The sequence below is a fragment of the Enhydra lutris genome, unplaced genomic scaffold, assembly GCF_002288905.1.
Source record: "Enhydra lutris kenyoni isolate GAN:26980312 unplaced genomic scaffold, ASM228890v2 scaffoldscaffold22, whole genome shotgun sequence".
In the NCBI taxonomy this organism is placed as follows: domain Eukaryota; kingdom Metazoa; phylum Chordata; class Mammalia; order Carnivora; family Mustelidae; genus Enhydra; species Enhydra lutris.
In genome coordinates, this window is record NW_019154106.1 from 28,558,215 (window position 1) to 28,580,992 (window position 22,778).

At 36.3% G+C, this 22,778-nt stretch overlaps 1 protein-coding gene across 4 annotated transcripts in view; it reads right to left on the reverse strand.

Annotated features, from left to right (window-relative positions):
- Window positions 1-5,070: 5,070 nt before the first annotated feature.
- LOC111149759 (glutamine and serine rich 1) overlaps window positions 5,071-22,778 on the reverse strand; it is a 77,399-nt gene continuing 59,691 nt past the window's right edge. For 2 of the 4 annotated variants that reach the window (XM_022507011.1, XM_022507010.1), the window contains 5 exons: window positions 18,815-18,952; window positions 16,253-16,350; window positions 12,348-12,500; window positions 9,727-9,822; window positions 5,071-8,715 (listed from right to left, as the gene is read on the reverse strand). In XM_022507011.1, coding sequence (XP_022362719.1) covers window positions 8,575-8,715; window positions 9,727-9,822; window positions 12,348-12,500; window positions 16,253-16,350; window positions 18,815-18,952 — 626 coding nt within the window. In that variant the 3' untranslated portion in view covers window positions 5,071-8,574. Of the gene's footprint in view, window positions 8,716-9,726; window positions 9,823-12,347; window positions 12,501-14,856; window positions 15,011-16,252; window positions 16,351-18,814; window positions 18,953-22,778 lie in introns of those variants that run through there. The other 2 variants (XM_022507012.1, XM_022507013.1) reach the window with 2 other exon arrangements.

The window sequence follows — 22,778 nt, forward strand, 5'->3', positions numbered from 1 at the left end:
TCTTTTGAAGACAGAAAGAGAGAGCAGGGAATGGACCACTGACGATAATGGCATTTTGAACTATTGACAGGTCGGTTTGAAAACACTCTAGACTGATTGCAAACGACCACTCACGTATATATCACCTGTCTGTTAAACACACACCTGGGGGCGCCTGGGTGCGATGGGTTAAGCCTCTGCTTTCAGCTCAGGTCATGATTGAGCCCCGCATCGGGCTCCCTCCTCAGCAGGGAGCCTGCTTCCCTCTCTGTCTCTCTCTGCCTGCCTCTCTGCCTAGTTGTGATCTGTCAAATAAATAAATTCTTTAAAAAACAACAACAACAACAACACACACACCTACTCGGTGCCTATTAGATAAAAGACTTCGTGCTGTTGGAGTTAGAAAGATGAAGACGATGTAGATATAACCTTAAGCACTCCACAACGGACTGCTGGTAGCAGACATGTTTCTTTTCTTTTCTTTTCTTTTTTAAGATTTTATTTATTTATTTGACGGAGATCAGAAGTAGGCAGAGAGGCAGGCAGAGAGAGAGGGGGAAGCAGGCTCTCCGCAGAGCAGAGAGCCCGATGCGGGGCTCGATCCCAGGACCCTGAGATCATGACTTGAGCCGAAGGCAGAGGCTTAACCCACTGAGCCACCCAGGCGCCCCAGCAGCAGACATGTTTCTAATTAATCATTTTTTTTTAAGATTTTATTTATTTATTTGACAGAGATCACAAGTAGGCAGAGAGTCAGGCAGAGAGAGAGAGGAGGAAGCAGTCTCCCTGCGGAGCAGAGAGCCCGATGCGGGGCTCGATCCCAGGACTCTGGGATCATGACCTGAGCCGAAGGCAGAGGCTTTAACCCACTGAGCCACCCAGGTGCCCCGTTTCTAATTAATCTTAACCTACTGTCACAAGGTAAACTAAGTGCGGTCATGGTGCGTGTGTGTACAAATTACTAATTATTTTGATCTAAGTCTTGCAAGTTAGTAAAAACTTGGAAACAACGCAGTAAAACCATTCTTCCCCTTCTGCCATAACTCCCTACTACTGAAACAACTTCGCATTTCTCTCAACATTCCAGTCTTCCTGGAAGCAAAGAATATTAATAGCTTTAGAAGACTTTGTTTCTTACCTCACTCTCAGGATGAGAAACTAGATCCAGACTAAGCTTCACGTGACAGGCCTGAGGACGGAGCTAGTTCATGAGACTGACGCGCTGCCTACTGCGCTGAGGAGGCACCTACAGAGCTAGTTTAGTGGCAAGTAGAAACGATATTCCTGAATACAAACTAAGTATTATGCCTTTTTCTTCATCCAGCTTTGTGTAAAATTCTTCCCAACCTTTGAGACTTGGCTTAATCATTATTACGTCAGGAAGCCCTGCCTGACACTCCCCAAGCAGACAAACTCTCCCTCTTCAGAGTATTTCGCTCACAGTGAGTACCTTTTTTTTTTTTATTAACATATAATGTATTATCAGCCCCGGGGGTACAGGTCTGTGAATTGTCACAGCACTCAGTGAGTACTTTTAACAGAAACATTCACTTACTTTTACCAGGACTTTGTTCCCTAGACTTTGTTCCCTAATTATCCCAGCTGGAGTCTCGAGCCCAAAGGACAGAGGAATGGGAAATCATTGTCCCTGGGTTCTCTGCAGATGAGGACAAAAATGTGAAAAATCATGGCCACTACATTTCACTTTTTCATAAAATATCAGTAATTTTTCTATTGTACAAACTCTTGGTGTTGTCACTTTCTTCCCATGCTGCAATTACATATTGCTAAAGTCCTTAATGCATTCATTGCAAAATCCAATGAATACTTTTCTGTTTTTACCTTTTTAATGATCTCTGTGCTTTCCTTACATACCCAGTTATTTGTTAAATATTTAATGAGATCAGATATTGTGCTGGATGCTGGGAATGCAACGGTAAGCAAAACCCACATACGCCCCATCATATAACAGCACTGGAAAGACCACCAAACAAGCAACCTTAACAAAGTGTAGTAAACGCTACATTAGAGGAATTACAGGGCACATAATCTGGCTCAGAGGGTTAAAACCTCTTACGTTAAATGGAAGTGATGTTGAAGTGAAATCTGGAGAATTAAGAGATGAAGGAAGCCTCGTTCAGCCGGGGAACATGAAGGACTGGAGGAAAGAAAAAACACACATTGGAGGAATTTGAAGATGTTCCTTGAGCCTGAGCCACAAATAGGGAAAAAAAGGGCAGGAGAGTTAAAGGAGGGACCGTCTCATTTCATAAAGCGCTTTTATTTTTATTTTTTTTTTAAAGATTTTATTTATTTATTTGACAGAGAGAAATCACAAATAGGCAGAGAGGCAGGCAGAGAGAGAGGGGGAAGCAGGCTCCCTGTTGAGCAGAAAGCCCGATGTGGGGCTCGAACCCAGGACCTGGGATCATGACCTGAGCCGAAGGCAGCGGCTTAACCCACTGAGCCACCCAGGCGCCCCCATAAAGCGCTTTTAAACTGTGGTAAGAGTCCGGGTTAAAGGCAAAGAAAAGCCATGGTAAGATTGTGAAGAGTGGACAAGAGAAAGCTCATCTCCCTGCAATTTAGGAAAAACATTTCTACCATGTCCATTATTTTTTATTCCATATTTTAAGTGATTTTCACTGTTGCCTTTTCTAAGTATTGTAAAAGGAGCTAAATTAAAAGAAAATCTTTAGGGGCGCCTGCGTGGTTCACTTGTTAAGCGTCTGCCTTCTGCCCAGGTCATGATCCCAGCATTCTGGAATGAGCCCTCTGAGGGCTCCCTGCTGAGTGGGAAGCCTACTTCCCCTCTCCAGCTCCCCCTGCCTGTGTTCCCTCTCTCACTGTCTCTGTCAAACAAATTAATAAAATCTTTAAAATAAATAATTAAATCTTTATTTGATTTGGGTGAAAATTACCTATGTGTCACAGGTAAATTATATGTAAAACAGAAGTTATTGTGCAGAGCAATTTCTTGACTCCCGATTAACATCACAAAATAGATAAGGTTTAACAATAGACAAATAGGTAATTGTATCTTCCTTTTATTTGAAACCAGTCAGCTCTAAATTATTCATGAGGTCTTAAGAATAGATATATATGTACATAACCTAAAATGATCAATAATCTAGATGGTTTCTATTTCACTCTGGAATGTGACTTTATCTTCATTTAAACACAAGTGTCTCTGAAATCTAGGAATTTACTGAAAGCCGCACCAGATTGCTGGAGGGGAGGTGGGTGACGGGATGGGGTAACTGGGTGATGGGCATTAAGAAGGGCACCTGATGTAATGAGCACTGGGTGTTATATGCAACTGATGAATCACTGAACTCTACCTCTGAAACTAATGATACGCTATGTTAATTGATTGAATCTAAGTAAAATAACATTTTAAAAAAAGCGCCACACCACAGAAAATGGCCCATCCATAATACCTAATTTTGTGATCCATCCTGGACTGGGAATTAAAAGCATATTCTACACCGATGTCAAGAGTTAAGAAAGTGGTTTCTACCTTTTTCTTTACACTTTCATATTTTTTGACTTTTTTTTTTTAACAGTAAGTATGTAGCTTTATTATTTTTCTGGCAATAAAAACATTTCCTTATGGAAAACAAAGAGAAGTATCCTCTTTCACATCTTCCTTGAGAAGTTCAGGTTAAGTAATTGATATTAGAAAGCTTCTCTGAGATACAAAATTCATTTTATTTTTTTTTTTTTAAGATTTTATTTATTTATTTATTTGACAGAGAGAGATCACAAGTAGACAGAGAGGCAGGCAGAGAGAGAGAGAGAGAGAGGGAAGCAGGTTCCCTGCTGAGCAGAGAACCCGATGCGGGACTCGATCCCAGGACCCTGAGATCATGACCTGAGCCGAAGGCAGCGGCTTAACCCACTGAGCCACCCAGGAGCCCCCTTTTTTTTTTTTTTAAGATTTTATTTATTTATTTATTTGACAGAGAGAGATCACAAGTACAAAATTCATTTTAAAAAAGAGTAATAAAAAGAACCAGAAAGTAACAGGACATTAACAAAGCAGCGTAGAAGTGCTATCATTTAGGTTTGCAATATGGATAATTTTAATGACTCTTTTCTAAGATATTTGAATGACTATTTTCTAAAATGAACAGTTTTAGCAATGAATGGAAAATAAAACAGCAATGTTACAGATTTTTAAAATCTTTTTTGATATTGATCATTGATTAGATTTAGTTTTGAACAATATAAAGTAAGTCAAGGAATGAAAATGCTTTTATAATCAAAACTAACTGGGGTGCTTGGCCGGCTCAGTTAGTGGAGCATGCAACTCTTGATCTCAGGTTGTAAGTTCGAGCCCCATGCTGGGGTGTAGAGATTACGTTATTTATTTATTTAAAAAAATATTTTATTAATTTGAGAGAGAAAGCAAGAGCAGGGGGAGAGGCAGAGAGAGAGGGAGAGGAGACTTCCTGCCAAGCAGGGAGCCCGATGTGGGGCTTGATCCCAGGACCCCAGGATCATGACCTGAGCCCAAGGCAGATGCTTAATTTACTGAGCCACCCAGGTGCCCTTAGAGATTACTTAAAAAAACTAATCAAAGCATAGCAAATATGCTGAATATATATTTACCTGAAATAAAGTTTTTATTTATTTATTTATTTATTTAAAAGATTTTATTTATTTATTTAACAGAGAGAGATCACAAGTAGGCAGAGAAGCCGGCAGAGAGAGAGGAGGAAGCAGGCTCCCCACTGAGCAGAAAGCCCGATGCGGGGCTCGATCTCAGGACCCTGGGATCATGACCTGAGCCGAAAGCAGAGGCTTTAACCCACTGAGCCACCCAGGCACCCCTGAAATAAAGTTTTTAAATATCATATGAAGATAAAGGTAGGATCTTATTATTCTGAAAATTAAGGAATCAGGATACACTGGTTTTTATCTACTCAATAGCTTATATAGACTTGTTCCTAATAACTTTGTTTAGGACTTTATAACACGCTCTGTTGTGTGAAGAATTTATAACGTGATGATGCTTTTGGATAATAGAATACCTCAGTTTTCAGTTCTTAAAAAAAAAAAACCCTCAAAACATTCAGATTTTGTTGTTTAAAAAATTGTTTTCATTTTAATGATCTGAGTTAGTAACAAACAAATATACAAAATTGTCTTTCACATTTCCATACATTGTATTATGGACCACTTAAAACTCTGGGCTACAAATGCAGGTTTCTTTGTATCCTTAACTTCAATTATTGTCACTTATAAATAAAGGTGATTTTCGAAAACATGCATTTGTGAACATAGATGCCGAGGCTGTACATGTACGTTAACGCACGACCAATAGTGTACGTCGCTCATTTGTGCAGTTAAGCGTCGAATGCAGTCGACACAGGTAGAAGCAGTTCTCCTGGGACAGTTTGCTCTATTTGAAAAGCATTTTTGAGAAGCAGATCGAACTACAGTTTAAAACAAAAGCTGTATTCTACAAATACAGTAAAAATTCACAATTTGCACATCCGAAGCAACTTTTGGGACCCAAAGCTGATTCAATAACCTTGCTGCTATATTGGTTTTATATGGGTTTATCTCCAAAATCACACATTGGAAAACAGCTGTTTCAACAAAAATAAATATATATATTAAAAGGAAAGTGAGATTTTTTTTAAAAAGTGAGGAAAGCTCTGAAAAGAGTAATAAGGTATGAGTCACCTGTAATTTTCATTTTTCAGTTTTAGAAATTTAAAGAAATTTAGAAACTTAAAGGTAATCTGAACATTTTCTAAGCTGTTTTAAATTAGGATTTTTCCATCTCACCAATGTTTTCTATTTGGTAGTATAATAGAAAAATGGACGGTTTCTATTGTTGACTTACCATGATAATTCATAAGTCACGATAAATTTGTGACTTCATTAGAGGATCAAATAAGTGGAAACTGGGTTATCATGAAAATGGGAACAAGGAAGTCCCTTCTATAACTGTTGATCTGAACTAGAAATAAACACCAACACAAAGTGATTTTTTATATTAAATTATTTCCAGGTATTTGTAGGGAGGAAAGTCCAATCTTACATAAAAATGTTTTCCTGGATGGTGGCAATATGTGCTTTACCTCTTTAACTCTATCTACAACCTAAAATTATTTCTAGATAATAAATTTCAAACTCCCTGGCAAGGAATGTGAATACTAATCAGCTAGGTATTTATTCAACTTCATACAAAGAAAGGACTCATGAATGGACATTATAATAAGAGTTCCACTTTTTGCTAAGGTCCAAGTTCGATGTCGTTGTCTATAATATATGATCAAATGAGAGAAGATGGTACAAAACAACTAGGTCTCTTGCAGGCAGTTATCAAAGACTTGGCCTCTGATTTTATGAAAATACTTGTTTTACTAAAATGAATATACTGCCAACATTTTGAGGGCAACTGCAGTTGAAAAGGAAATGGATTATTTTCTACAGGAAAGATAAGATCAACTTTAAGGAAATGTTCCTGTTTTCCACGGGCCTAACGAAGGAGACATGGCTAGTGATTTCAAACATGTATTTCAAGTGTTACCTAAATGCATGACGGCTTTTAAAAATGTTTAACCATCAGTGATTCAGGAAAGTAAGCTGGGGGAGTAAAGACATGTACGTATAACACTACATTAGGAGATATAGTTATCTACTCTGCACCTTGGAAATGAAAGAAACCAATTCTGTCCAGAGTCAGTATCAGAAAGAAATATGGCTGCTTCCTACTCTTCTCCACTTGGCGAAATCAATTTTATGATGCTCTCACTGCTGATACATCTCACTTGAGTTAGGCAAAATGGATCTAGGTTACTTTTGTTTTCAAAATAAACTGTTTAAACTTTCAGAAACGGAATATTTAACCATTGAAAGAAACTTCTATTATTACCTTGTCTAATGGCAGGTATGAAGATTGTTGGATTAAGGATTATTGCTTTTAAGAAGATAACCATTAGAAATAAATATGTAAGCTTAACTCAAATACTCATTTCCTACCCAATGCTACAATGTCTTATTCTCAAATCAAGTCACATATTATCTTTAATTTTTTGCCAGTTTACCAAGGTTTTAAGTATAAGAAGTTGGCCTGTTAACTCAAAATCAAGACAATAGCAATGTCCACATAAGCATGTCTTATTTGGGCAATGAGCAGGAACACTGCTTTCTTGATAGGACTTAAGGCACTAAATGGTGGTAAAATAAAAAGTATGATGATTAACAACTTCTTTAGAATCCTAAAAAAGGAGATCGTTTAAGAAGGACACTAGTAAATCTTTTTTTCTCAAACAAATAAGGCATCCTGTTGGCAAACACAAATAAAACAAAAGGTCATGTTGAACCTAATACATTCACTGTCTCAGCTAAACTACTGGAAACACTAGCTATCAAACTAAAGGAAGCTACAACAGCATGTATAAAGGTTGGAAAGGCACCAAAAGGAGAGTTCTACCACTTCCAGTTCTAAGTGTCAGGTAAGCTGTGTTTAACACTGCATGTAGCCTAATTATAAATTTTATTCTTCCAAATGTATAATGGTGGTTAATTTTGATTTTGACAAATCGGTTATTCAAGTACTAGTTTAGTAAGGAACTGATTTCCATGAATTAGAAAATGACTGCAGTGTCTAACACAACTCCACTTATAAAGCTACACTAATTCTAGTATTGAATGCATATTCTGGATAACACTGAAGCAAATCTGTATAAACAAAAATGGTTACCTTAAGATAGAATTCACAATAGAAATTCAATATATAACTAAATAAGATTTACTGAAAATAATGAAAAGTGTAGTACAGATACATCAAACATAATTATAACCACATTTTCCTTGTGAAAAATACAACTATTAGTGAAATAAAATGTACAATTGAAAATTTTTCCAAAGGAAAAAACAGTATAAAGGAAAATACTTTTCTTTGAGATAGGGAAAATAGTATGTCATTGTTTTTTTCATTACAATATAATTTGACACAAAAAGCAGTCCTAGAATTGCACCAATTCCACATCCAGTTTCCTGAACATGTTAAGAGTAAAAGGAGTTCGTAAAGCAGAATGCAGTTTCTGAATTTCATATTTTAAATTGAGGATATTCTCATACAAAATGTCACATCACACCAGATCTGTTTACATAATGTACAATACTTTCTGTTTTGTGGCCAGACACGAATATAAACATAGGCATTTGGTGCCACCTCTCTTTCGTTCTGGTGTTTAGTCAGAGTCAGGAAAAAAATAATCAAGTTACTTAAGTGTTTTCTCTCTAGCAATAAAGAAAAATTATATTTAGTGCATGCTTCATCATTTGTCAAAAAACATTTCTGAAAATAAAACTCAGTTACCCAATGGTTTACAAAATAGAAAAATCATTCATTAGGATAAAAATGTGGTGGGATTTTAGGTCCATTTCCAAAGGACTGACTTCCTGGGCAGCACCACTGTCCTTGAGCAGAGGTCATCAGTAAGTTCTATGAGCAAAGCAGGTGTGCCTGACATTCACTTATTGGGCACCCTACCCCCCCCTGCCCCCCCCCCCCCCCCGCCTCTGCCAGTTCATTAGTGCTATAACACAGACGGAACCTTTGTGGAAATGTTAGGAACATTTCTGCTGTACATGATTTAGAAGTTCTCCAAATTTTTCAAATAGGTCTTCCACCCATTTTACATTTTTCATACAAAGTTGAACAATTTCTTCCTGTCCTAAGTCTTCATTTCTTTTCTGCACAGAAGAAATCTAAAATAAAGAGAATTACCACATTAGCTTATACTTTTCACTTTATTAGCTCTTCATAAGGGTTTATGGTTTCTGTATCTTGAATGAAAAGGATTTTATGACTATACCTACAAATACTGATTAAAAAAAATTTCATCCATGGAGAATGATTATTTTGAATAAATTTGGGTGAAGTCTAATCCTGTCATTTCTAGCTCCATAAGGGCAAAGAGGAAGGCTAGAAAAAAAAAATGGTTCAAACTTTCTGAATTCCTTCCAGTTGTGTTAAAAGCTAAGTGACAGATTTTGGGGTCCTGCATTTCAAGGCATTGTAAAAATAGTCATCATATTTTGCACAACCATCTTTATTTTCTCCTTTGCTAGAGGTTAGATTTATGAACATCTTTCCACTGATTATCATCAAATGCTTCAAGTGTAGCCTCAATCCAACTTAACTCTCAGTTAAACAACTGGTAGTGCTGATCAAAAAAGTACAACCTACAGCTGTTTAAGCTTTGAGGAAATCGATCATTATTTTCCAGCCACAAAATGGTATTGTTGTCATATATAAATCCTGAGCAACTTAAATTATGATACCTAAAACTTACAATTAAATTTTAACTATCATTTCTTCCTGCCAACACACAAAAACCCCTTTCTCTCAGCAATGAGGTGGGACAAGGCCATTCCAGTGATAAGGAAGACGCTAGGATATCAAAGCAGTGACTGAAATGAATTAAAGCAGGATCATTATGTATTATGAGTGAAGAAAATGAAATCAAGTCCCATTTATTATGGCAAAGTAAAGCAAGCAAAACAGCTTAAAAACATTACCATTTACAGCTTCTGTAAGAGCCTCAGATTAGTATGAGCACAACACATAACAGAGACACTCAGGAGAACATTTTTTATAAGACAATACAGACACATGTGTTTAACAGTTCTCTTTAAGACACTAAAAAGTACTACAGCTATAGTCTCCTTAAAGTTCGGAAAAATATCTCTTTTTTAAATAAATGAAAAAAAAATTACCTCATCTTTACATATCAGATAAACATGATATTTATAATGATGGAGTGAATGATACAAAGAATACAGCTGTATTTTCTCTGGATCAACAGCAAATTCCTATAAAAACAAAAGAGTTTATAGGCATATTTATTTCATGGAATATTTGAGCTCTGAATACTTTTACAAAAATATTAGACCAGAAGCCTGAATGGAAATTTTAAAAATGAAATGACTGATTCTGCTAGATATAGGCTTAAATATGGATAAGAGGCTTATTCAAAATTAGAATTTAAATTGTATTTTAGAATCTTCACTCCTTTTTTCTGAATATAAATACAATATTTCAAAAAATTTAAACAGAAAAATTTAAACAGTAGACATACAAGAGGACTTATAAAATAAAAGAATCCTATAATCTCTTGCTTCCAAGATAATATTTTAAAGCATGATATATATCCTTCCATTTTCCCCGCATGTATAACATGTATTAATGGCACCAATTCTCTAATGGGAAGGAAATCCTACTACACATATTGTTCTGCAACTTTATTTTTAATAACTTGTTTTTTTTTTTTTTAAGATTTTATTTATTTATTTGACAGACAGAGATCGAAGTAGGCAGAGAGGCAGGCAGAGAAAGAGGGGGAGGCAGGCTGTCTGCCGAGCAGAGAGCCCGATGCGGGGCTCGATCCCAGGACCCTGGGATCATGACCTGAGCTGAAGGCAGAAGCTTTAACCCACTGAGCCACCCAGGCGCCCCTAATAACTTGTTTTTAACCTAACTAAAACTTGTATATCTTTCTACTTATCACATATAACCCCTACCGCTATCAATTATATGAGGGCAGTGAATTTCGGCCACTATTCACAGTTCTATTCCTAGTACTTAGAACCATATTTGGCACACAACAGGCACTCAAAATATTTTACTGAAAGAATGAACGAGGCTCTTTTTAAAAAGTACATAGTATTACATCATCCGGATGGCCCTTTATTTATCCAGTTTCCCACCGGTGAAGCTTAACTGGACTGCTCTTACAATTGTGCAACGAGCAAAAGCATACGTTTTTATGCATTTGTAAATGTGTTTCTACAGAGGATATTTTTGTTGTGAAATAGATATGCTGCTAAACTGATTTCTAAAAAGGCAATAATTTAGACAATGTTTGAGAATGAGTAAATTCCAATTTCAATAATTTTACAGATATGGAATACTGAATCTTATGAAATATGTGCACATTCACTTATCTGTATGCGTTTGTATCTAATGACAAAAAAAATACAGAAAGTGTAAGTACAGTCTTTGGGTAATTCCTTGCCTATTCATCTATTTTTAAAATCTGCAAGCACTGGGGCCTGGGTGGCTCAGGTCATGACCCCAGGGACCTGGGATGGAGTCCTGCATCTGGCTCCCTGCTTTGCAGGGAGTCTGCTTTTCCCTCTGGTCCTCCTCCCACTCATTCTCTCAATCTCTCTCAAATAAAATACATAAAATCTTTAAAAAAAAATCTGCAAGCACTAACTACATACAGATACTATGCTGGATAATGGAGAAAAACAAAATAAGACCAAGTCTCTGTTCCTTGAGCTAAAGCTGCTCTTTCCTACCTGAAAAGATTTCACAGTTAATAATAATATAGTAAAGAGGCGCCCGGGTGGCTCAGTGGGTTAAAGCCTCTGCCTTTGGCTCAGGTCATGATCCCGGGGTCCTGGGATAGAGCTCCGCATTGGGCTCTCTGCTCAGCAGGGAGCCTGCTTCTTCCCCTCCCCTCTCTCTGCCTGCCTCTCTGCCTACTTGTGATCTCTGTTAAATAAATAAATAAATAAAGTCTTAAAAAAAAAAAAAAAAGGTAACTTCTTAAAAAAAGTATTTGCTTGTTGCAATATTTTATATTATTTTTAAAAAATAAAGTATTTGCTTGTTTCGATATTTTATATTATTATTTTTAAAAAGATTCTATTTATTTATTTGACAGAGAGAGATACAGCAAGAGAGGGAACACAAGCAGTGGGAATGGGAGAGGGAGAAGCAGGCTTCCTGCTGAGCAGGGAAGCCTGATGCGGAGCTCAATCCCAGGACCCTAGGATGATGACCTGAGCCCGCTTAACGACTGAGCCACCCAGGCGCCCTTTGTTTCAGTATTTTATTATTTTATATTTTTAAAAGATTTTATTTATTTGACAGACAAAGATCACAAGTAGGCAGAGAGGCAGGCGGGGTGGTGGTGGGGGGAAGCAGGCTCCCTGCTGAGCACAGAGCCCATTGTGGGGCTTGATCTCAGGACCCTGAGATCATGACCTGAGCAGAAGGCAGAGGCTTTAACCCACTGTGCCACCCAGGCGCCCCTGTTTCAATATTTTAAAGAGGAATTTTATATATATATATATATTTTTTAAGATTTTATTTATTTATTTGACAGAGAGAACAGATCACAAGTAGGCAGAGAGGCAGGCAGAGAGAGAGAGAGGGAAGCAGGTTCTCTGCTGAGCAGAGAGCCCGATGCGGGACTCTATCCCAGGACCCTGGGATCATGACCTGAGCTGAAGGCAGAGGCTTTAACCCACTGAGCCACCCAGGCGCCCCTAAAGAGGAATTATATTAACTGGAAAAGGTATAATTGTAACAATCCATATACACTTACTTGTGCAGATTTGGTGGTTGATTTAGAAGTCCTTAGAGTTTTCTTATTGTAAGTTTTGCCATTCATTTTGATTTTAGAGATAGTAGAACCCCCACTCTTTGCTTTAGAGTCTCGAGTAATTATCGTTAGTTCGGGAAAGCTTTCCAAAGCATTCTTTAAAATAAAGAAAAATAACTGACATCAGAAGAAAACTAACTAACTTCCTGCTATTCAACTTATTTAAAAAATACAGAAACATATACATACATTCATATATAGTACACACATGTATATAGATGGGGTATGGTAAATATACACAATATAGAAATACACATGGGTATTAAACAGAGCCATAAATTCTTTGTAGCTCTCCCATCAAAATGTGGAATCTATTTCTTCGTCCCTTGAATCTGGATGAACCTTACCTTATGACCTGCTCTATGCCAATAGCGCATGGCCCTGTAGGGACTCCTTAACAAGCCAGGGAGTTTTAGAAATGCTCTCTGTGGCTTCAACGTAGGAGAAAGAGGGACACAAGTTTCTTCAAAGCTCTACCAATTCAACCACTGTCAACACCCTGCCTCTTGGCCACACCCTGCTATAAAGAATGCATCTAATCCCAGATGAACGGGATCTCTCCCTGATGAGAACAGTGAAAACAAGCTGCATTACAATACTTCTCTGGCTTCACTACCTCTCTGATTTTTTTGACCTCAGTTGTATAAAAAGAATCTAAAACAGACTTTGACGCATTTTCTGGCCACAATGACATGGTAGTTACTCACTGATGACTTAGTGGCCACAAAACCAAACCAATTCTAGGCCACTCTTTAAAAAGTCACTGGCATATTTTGTCCTTATCCATTTGGCAAATCATCTGGACATGAAAAACTACAAATAATAACTGAATGATATTTGTAGCTAAATTTAACTAGTTTAAGTATTGTTTTAAGGGCACCTGGCTGGCTCAGCTGGGGACAGAGTTTACCTAAAAAAAAAAAACAAAAAAACCAATGTTATTTTAAAAGATTAAACTGCGTTACTACTGTCATTTAGTACTTTGACACTAAAAGGGCTCAAGTGCTCACAGTATATTTATTATTCAGAATGAAGTCCCCATTTGATAAGATACACTGTTTTATAATCAGTTACAACCTTTAGGACCAACTCTCTTCCGGACTATGAGTTCTCAAGCACCGTTTGTGACAAGACACTAAAGATAACTGGAAGCACATGGATTTCGGAGGAAAACAGAACACGATTAACCTCAAAAGGCTTTAGGATTCCTTAAATTACTGAGTTCATGTGTAATGGTATTATTTCTAAAGAACAGAAAATCTTTTAATCTTTTATAATCTACTATTGTAATATTTTATTATTTTAAATACTGTGCATGTATCTTGGCTTTGAAATACAAATTGCTATAAATGAAAATCAAAATTAATAACTGTAATTTCAAAATTAGAAATTTTTTTCTTTGAAAAGAAGAATATGAAAACTAATTTTTCAGCTTTTCATCATAAACTATTGCATAAGATTTAAATATCTACTGAATCTATTAAATTCCAAATGGGGCTTAATTTTAATACAAGTTATTAGAGAATCAGTTTAACATTTCTAAATGGTTAGCCAATGTGTGCCTGGCTAGCTTTGTCAGTGGAACATGTGACTTTTGGTCTTGGGGTTGTAAATTTGAGCTCCATGTTGGGTGTAGAGATTACTTAAAAAAAAAAAAAAAAAATCTTTAAAAATAAAATGGGTAGCCAAAACTGGCCATTTTTAAGATTCAGTAAATTTTTAGAAAACACACATACAATAGCATTCTCTTTTCTGCAGAAAATACTGGACTAGGAGTCAGTAGACCAGATTCTTAGAATTGGGTTTCATACTACCTTTTGACTTTTTTTTCTCTGCAAGTGCATGTCAGTGAAGAATCTATTCAGGACTATTAGTAGTCTGGTGCCATCAAACTTTTTTTTTTTTTTTTTTTTTTTTAAGTAATCTCTGTGCCCAATGTGGGGCTCAAACTCATAACCCAAGACCAAGAGTCACATGGTCTATTGACAGAGCCAGCCAGGGCACCTCTGGTGTCATTTAATTTTGAACTCAATCTCAGAGCTTTAATTTCCACCTAGCTAAAATGAAGTCAATTTTTACTTTTATGTGGAGTTCAGATAAAACAGGGATGTGAAAAAGGTATACAAATTACCCAAATGAGTTGAAAACTTATATCCACATAAAAACCTGCACACAAATGTTTACGTGGTAGCTTACTGATAACTGCCAAGTTAGGAAGCAACCAGGAAGTCCTTCAGTACATGAATTAACTGTGGTATAGTCAGGCCATGGAAGATTATTCACTGATAAAAAGAAATGAGCTGTCAAGCCATAAAAGACATGGTAGAAAAAATTCTTCTTTTTTTTTTAAACAAGTGATTTTTTTAGATCTTTATTTTTTATTGTTAGAAGTAAGCTCTATGCCCAACGTGGGGCTTGAACTCACAACCCTGAGATCAAGAAACACATGCTCTACTGATTGAGTCAGCCAGGTGCCCCAGAACCTCAAATTCTTGAGAGCTTGTTTGCAGGTTCTAGCAGGGGAGAGCAGCTACTTGTACAGCCTTGATGGAAGAACAGTCCTCTTCTCTATCGGGGAAGATCGTCCTCTTTGACAGAGTGAGCAGCTTTGGGAGGGACACACATGGAGCGGTGAGGGAGGAAGGCGACACCGGCCTAGCCAGCCAGATCAGCCAAATCAACCCTGGCGATCAATGGGGTGACAGATGTCGCAGCCAGATCGCCCTCACATCCAGAACCTTAAATTCTTATTAGTATATGAAAGAAGCCAATCTGAAAAGGCTACATATAATATGGTTTTCAACTACAGGACATCCTGGAAAAGATAAAACTACAGCGATAGTAAAAAGATCGGTGGTTGCCAGAGGTTAGGTGGGGACGGAGGGAGGGATGAATAGAGCACAGACGATTTTCAGGGCAGTGAAACTAAAGCAGGACATTTCAATAGTCATTACACTTTTCTCCAGACCAACAGAATGTACAGCACCATGAGCGAGGCATGCAAACTATGGGCTTGAGGTTAGAAGGATGAGTCAATGTAGGTTCATCAGTTATGACAAATGTACCACTCGGTGGGACATGTTGATAATGGGGGCAGCTGTTCATGTGTGGTAGATGGGAACTCTCTGTACTTTCTGTTCAGTTTTGCCGTGAACCTAAAACTGCTGTAAAAATAGTCTCTTGATAAAAATAAAAAGCTATACAAATGTATAAAAAAAACTTCTCCCAAGGTAGATATGATCAAATGATTCCAAACGTTTTATGTTATACTTTCAATAAGAAAAGCTAGGAATTTTTTGACTATGAAGTAGCTTCTGTGATAAATTTTCTGTGTTTAGATTAGCGTTTTGTTGTTCTCTATTTCTGATAACACCAAAACCACTTTAGAGTTGCCATATATATCTGCCATTATGTTAAGATCAGTTTTTCCTCAGATACTGCGTTAAGTCAGGCATGTAAGGGAATTCTGATAACTATTGCTAAGGAAAGGCCAATTATAATTATAGATGAAATATGAAAATTTTGAAAGGTTTAAAAGAAAAATAACTAAAATTTGGTAATTTAAAGGAAGTACTTTTGAAAGCATTTGGAAATTATGTAGAATGAATTCTAGATGAATATAAAGCCTAAAAAATGAATTTAAGCAGAGAAAAGCAAATGATTAACACTAAGAAAGGACTTAATAAAATAAAAAGATAAGCAAACCAGACTCGTAATGAATAAAAATCAAATTTTCATTGGGTGAAAAACTGAACAAAGCTGAGAAGCACTTTCATAAATTTCCTGCCTATTACACTTAAGGCTTTGATTGTCAGGGAGTTTGTCAATAAATAATCTGAAGGAAATACCTTGAATGACTGATCCAAATGAAGATTCAAAAGAAGTCTCTTTCGGTTATCATTCAGCATGCTGTCTATTTTTTTCATATGAGGCAAAAGTAGCTCATCTAAAACAGGATAAAAGTTTAACAGGATAAATTATCAACACAAAAACTTGCTGAAAATTCAACTTTTCCTCAAAGTTATGACATCAAATTCACTGGTGTATATAAATATTACTTTTAAAATATTGGACATGTAGCTTTCTGAACAAAAGCTAAGTTGAAAAAATAGGTCTGTAGTAGCCAAGCAAAGCAAGAAGCAGCATAGCAGGATGACAGGATCAGAAGCCCTGGGTTTTAGCCCTGTCTCTGCCACTAGAACTGACCGATGACAGCTAAGTGACCAGTAAGCACATTGCCTAATTTCTCTAGACCTCATTTATCATCCAAATAATAATCAGATTATAAAATACAGATTTGTCTGACATTATAAAATTTTATAAAATACTACATATGATATTCTTTTAATATATTTATAAAATATTTATATTTTATATTATGTTTTGTTTGATACAGAGAGAGAGAGCTTGAGTGCATAAGCAGGGGGAGCAGCAGAGGGAGAGAGAGAAGCAGGCTCTCCACTGAACAGGGAGCCCAATAAGGGGCTCAATCCAGGACCCTGGGATCATGGCCTGAGCTGAAGGCAGACACTTAACCACCTGAGCCGTGCAGGCACACCCCAAATATGAAATTCTTAATTTAATTTCAGTTTGGGCCAAAGAAAAAGTACGGGAAGAAAATTGATCAAAATCCAGTTTCAAAAACACAAGAGCCAAATAGTTATTTCAGAAAAGGGGAGAATAAAAGTATGATAAAGATTTCTAACTAAAACTTTTCACTTTCTTTTTCTAAAGAAACTTTAGAAAAACTTTAAGCTCCTTTAAGAAAAGCATTTCATCAGACTATTACTTTTGGTGCTGTATTAAATATTTTAGGTTACTCGATTATTTCTTAAATTTATCAGCATAATAATATACTTCATAACACTAATCACCTTTAATAAACTTTCTGAAAATATTCTGAAAATGTAACCCTCAGAATCTGGTTACTAATTTTGTAGCTGAATAAAATGATTCTTTGTATTTGGAATACAAACACAAGCACAAAAAGAAGACTTTTAATTGAAGAACAAGTCCTTAGTGAGGAATGAGTTCTAAGATCACTATACCACACCTTGATAGTTACATCTTTCTAGTAGTGACTAAACCTTTTCAAAAACTGTAAGAATTTACATTTCACAAAAAAAAGTTTTAAACATTTATGGCTTATTTTAAAAATAGAACAATTAATGTCTTTCCCCCTTATAGCAAATGGAGGAAAAAAAAAAAAAAACAATGATAAGCAATAGAAAAAAAAAATCGATTAAAATACAACTACTCCAGAATCAACAGTACTAAGATATGTATATTCTATGATGCAAGGAGTTTTGATTGAGTGAAAAAAACATTTAATGGCAAAAATGCCGACATGGGGAATTAAGTATTGGGTTTTAATTGTGATTATTCTACCATTAACTTGTTCTATAACTCTGTGAAATATATTTAATCTCTTTGAACCTTAGTCTACAAAGTAAATGTTTTAGACTAGGTCATCTCTAACATCTCTTCTAGCTCTACATGATTTTAAAATGATTGACGTACAGATTACTGCCTCTGATTATATGGTCAAAAAAATGATGCACCAGAAATTAGATCTTGTATTTTAATAATTTCTCGGCTACTTGGAAATTGTGGGCTCTTAAGCAAGTCACTTAACTTCTATGAGCCTCACTGTTGTCATCTACAAAATGGCTATGTGAATTGTTCTGGGATCAAACAGAACAATGTATATCAAAGTATGTGGAAATAATATTATTAGGCATTGTTGTTGAAGTATATTGTTATTGAAGTATATTGTTAGTGGTTTTGTTACTATCTTTTGATCATACATGCACACAATTCATTTTGATAGAAGGATAATGGAAACTGGCTCATTAATCATTTCATTCCCTTTTTTCAGTTGTCCTTGGAGAATGCCATAGTAGCTGAGGGATAAATGTTAAATACACGGGTCACCAGTTTATTTCAGATATTAATTTCATCTCTATTTTACTGTAAGAAAAAGTTACTAAAGGAAGAGTATAAAGGAATAATATTAATGAATATAACATAATACATGGATTTACTATTAATTGATTAGAAAACAATTATTCTGTGATGTATCTTTTACTAGACACCAATATAAAATTTTAATCCTGCCACTATTATCCAGTTCATCTTTCCAATTCTTAGAAAACAGAATATATTGACATCCGGACCTTGCATGTAAGACAGACCTGTAGTGAAGACTGGAGAGTAGTTATATAAAGCTGTTCAAGTATTGACAATTCATGAATTATAGAATTACTTTATAGAATCCATATCACCAATTTGTAAGCTGACAATGTACAGGTATCTATTATAAAATCCATATATTAAGTGCACAGCTAATAGACAAGAATAAAGAAGATCCAGGAAGCGCTACCAAGAAGGCACTACTTAGCAGACTGTACCATTGCTCTTCTCTAAGGCTTGCATTGTGTCAGGGTCCAAAGCAATGCTAACAAGCAATTCCATGTAGCTCTTAAAGGTTTCCTTCATTGCTCTTGTATTCAAAAAACGAGTGACAAAGGGAGCTGGAGGATCAAATTCTGGGAGAGTAAAAAAGACAAAATATTAAATACCCTTCCTGATAACTTTAAAAACACTTTTATTTATAACAAGAGCCTATAAACAGAAAAAACGTTGTAGATAAAATTTCTTCAAATTTCCAGTTCTGCCCATTTGGCTTTTAAAAACACCCCGGGGTAGAGATTCCCAAAGCTGGTTTGTACATCATAATCACTAGAGAGCTTTTAAAACCAGACCAAACCAAACCAAACCAAACCAGGAACCCAGACTGCTGGACTTACTAAAATAGAACCTTTTTTTGGGGGGCGGGGGGATAGGTTGGTAGGGCGTGGTAGCAGTAGTAATGAAGCTTAAATATACTTCTAAGGGTTTCCAGGGGACTCTGAAGCCCAAGAACAGCCCAGCATTTGTAAACATCAGCCCCGGAGGGACCTGTTTCTTCTTCCCTGGCCCCACCATAGACATCTGCCATCAGCTTGTGCTACTCGAAAACTCATGGTTTCCCTAGATTAAAGAGACCCTAAGACATCTAACAATTTATCTACAGCCATATTTTCTTTTTTACTTCTACACTTAAATTATGTAGAATTCTGGCCTAGAGCCAAGGCTTTTTCAAAATTAAAATAAATAAATAAATAAATAAATATATATCTATATATATAGATATAGATACAGATATATATAAAACGGCCCATGCAGAGAGAAAATTTCACTGAAATTCAATGGCAAAAACTGCAAGATTAGAAAAGTGTCAATTTTTACTTTCATTCAAACACATAACTTAAAAAAAAAAACAAAAAAAAAAACTGCAAGTCCAAAATGGTGTCACTTAATTAAGGCCCCAAGTCAGTAAACCACCAAGACTTAGTAACACCTAATCTGACTGTAGTTTTAAGACCCCAAAAATGTAACCTCTAACTAGTCAAGATGGGAATTTTCTGGTCAGCACTAAGAAATTTACTAATAGATCCCTTTCAAACCACTTTAGGAGGGTGACCTTGCCTAAAACAATGGATTCTTTGTTAATTTTTTTCTACTCTCTACTCTTTTTTCTTTAAGATTTTATTTACTTATTTGACAGACAGAGATCACAAGTAGTAGGCAGAGAGAGAGGAAGGGAAGCAGGCTCCCTGCTGAGCAGAGCGCCCAATGAGGGGGCTCGATCCCAGGACCCTGGGATCATGACCCAGGCAAAGGCAGAGGCTTTAACCCACTGAGCCACCCAGGCGCCCCTTTACTCTCTACTCTTAAAAACCCTTCCTTTTCTATAGCCTTTTTGACCTCCCCTCTACTTGCTAGATGGGATGCTGCCTGATCCATGAATCGAATAATAAAGCCAATTAATCTTTAAAATTTACTCAGTTGCAGTTTTTGTTATTAACAAACTATTATCATAGCCTTTAGTAGCAGTTCTTATAGTATGGTCTAAGGACCTTTTGGGGTTTCCTCTAAGATCCTGTTTCTGATTTCAAAACTGTTTTCATAAAAGTATAAAATGTTATTTATCTTTTTAACTGTTCATATTTCTAAAAATGATGGGTACAACTGCTGGTGCCTTAGTTAGCATGGATCGAGGCAGTGGCACCAAACTGTACTAGTAGCCGTACACTCTGCCCTCTCACTGCCATGCCTTTAAGGGGAGGGCAGGGAGCCAATTTCACTTAATAGTCCTTGGGGTGCCTGGCTGGCTCATTCGGTGGGGCATGCAACTCTTGAGGTTGAGGTTGTGAGTTTGACCCCATGTTGGGGAGAGATTACTTATTAAAAAATTTTAAAAATTAAAAAAAAAAAGGGGGATAGTTCTTGGTGAAGCAGTAAAAATTTTTATTTGTATTAAATCAGTACTATTAAGTAAATGTCTTAATATTCTGTGTGATGAAATCAGAGGTACATAAGCACTTCTGTTATGAACTATGATGGTTATCTCTAGGAAGAACATCTATGTAATTGTTTGAGTTACAAGATGAACTAGTCACTTTTCTCCCCATGGGATACCATTTTCATTTGAAAGGACGACTGACACACACACACACACACACACACACACACACACACACACACACACACTATACCTATTCAGACTTGGGTATTTGGTAGACATGGTATTCTTTATTTTTCTTTTTAGATTTTATTTATTATTTGACAGAGAGAGGCACACAGCGAGAGAGGGAACACAAGCAGGGGGAGTAGGAGAGGGAGAAGCAGGCTTCTCATGGAGCAGGGAGCCCAATGCAGGGCTTGATCCCTGAATCCTGGGATCATGACGTGAGCCGAAGGCAGACGCTTAACGACTGAGCCACCCAGGTACCCCCAGACATGGTATTCTTAAAAATTAATGAAGCAGACCTGTCATTCAACAAAAACAATTGACAGCATTTGCTGTCAATGAGAAAATTTGAGGTTTCAAATGAAAATCAAAATTTTGGAAAACGTGTATCTACCACTATGAGGCTGACAACACCCCAATCAATACTTAAGGAGTTTACTGATGAGATCAGTGGTAGTATTAATGAGTGTTATTTTTTTGATGCTGTAAAAATGTATGACCTAAATGTTAGAGTTAAAATCATGAAACTCTTAGAAGAAAATATAGGGGTAAATCTTCATGACCTTGCATTTGGCAATGGATTCTAAATATGACACCAAAAGTCGAAGCAATAGAAGAAAAAAACCAGATAAATTTGGCTTCATTAGAATTTCAAATTTTTGTACACCAGTGGACATTATCAAAAATGAAATGTCAACCTACAGAACAGGATAAAATATAAAGAACTCCCACAACTCAAGAACAAAAGGAGAAATGACCCAATTTAAAAAATGGGCAAAAGATCTCAGATATTTATCCAAAGAAAATAAGGAAATGGCCAATAAGCACTTGAAAAGATGCTCAACATCATTAGTTGTTAGGGAAATACAAATCAAAATTTCAATATAACACTTTACACCTACTAGGATAGCTACAATAAACAACAACAACAACATACCAAAAACAAAATATAACAAGTATTGGTGAAGATGTGAAGAAATTGGAACCTCCTACATTGCTGGTGGGAATGTAAAACGGTGCAACCGCTTTGGGAAATCATTTGGTGGTTCCTCAAAATGCTAAACATACAATTATTATAGGACTCAGAAATTCTACTCCTAGAGGTATTGAAAAAAAGATACAAACAATATTTGTATGCCAATGTTCACTGCAGCATTATTTACAATAGCCAAAAGGTGGAAACAACCCATGTCCATCAATAGATGAAAAGATAAACAAAGTGAACATACATGGGATAAACTTACAATGTATTCAGCCATAAAAAGTAATAAGTAATAAATGTGAAATGTGAAAATGTGCTGTAACATGGATGAACCTTGAAAACATCATGTTAAGTGAAGTAAGACAAGCATATTTATATGAGATATTTAGAGTAGGCAAATTCATGGAAACAGAAAACAGATTAAAGATTACCAGCAACTGGGGAAAGGGTATGGGGAGTTATTGCTTAATGGTTACAAAGTTTCCATTTGGTGTGATGAAAATGTCCTGGAAATAGAGAGCTGTGATAGTTGCACAACAGTGTGAATATAATTAATGCTACTGAACCGTACACTTAAAAATGGCCGTAACAGCAAATTTTATGTTATATATATTTTAGCACAATTTTTTAAAATGTGGGAAAGAGTGAAATAGAATATGTACATTAATGAGCTAACAGATATTTTCACATGACCAATGGATAATGTTATAAAATCATTCATGGATTACATACAGGGACGCCTGGGTGGCTCAGTTGGTTAAGCGGCTGCCTTCGGCTCAGGTCATGATCCCAGGGTCCTGGGATCGAGTCCCACATC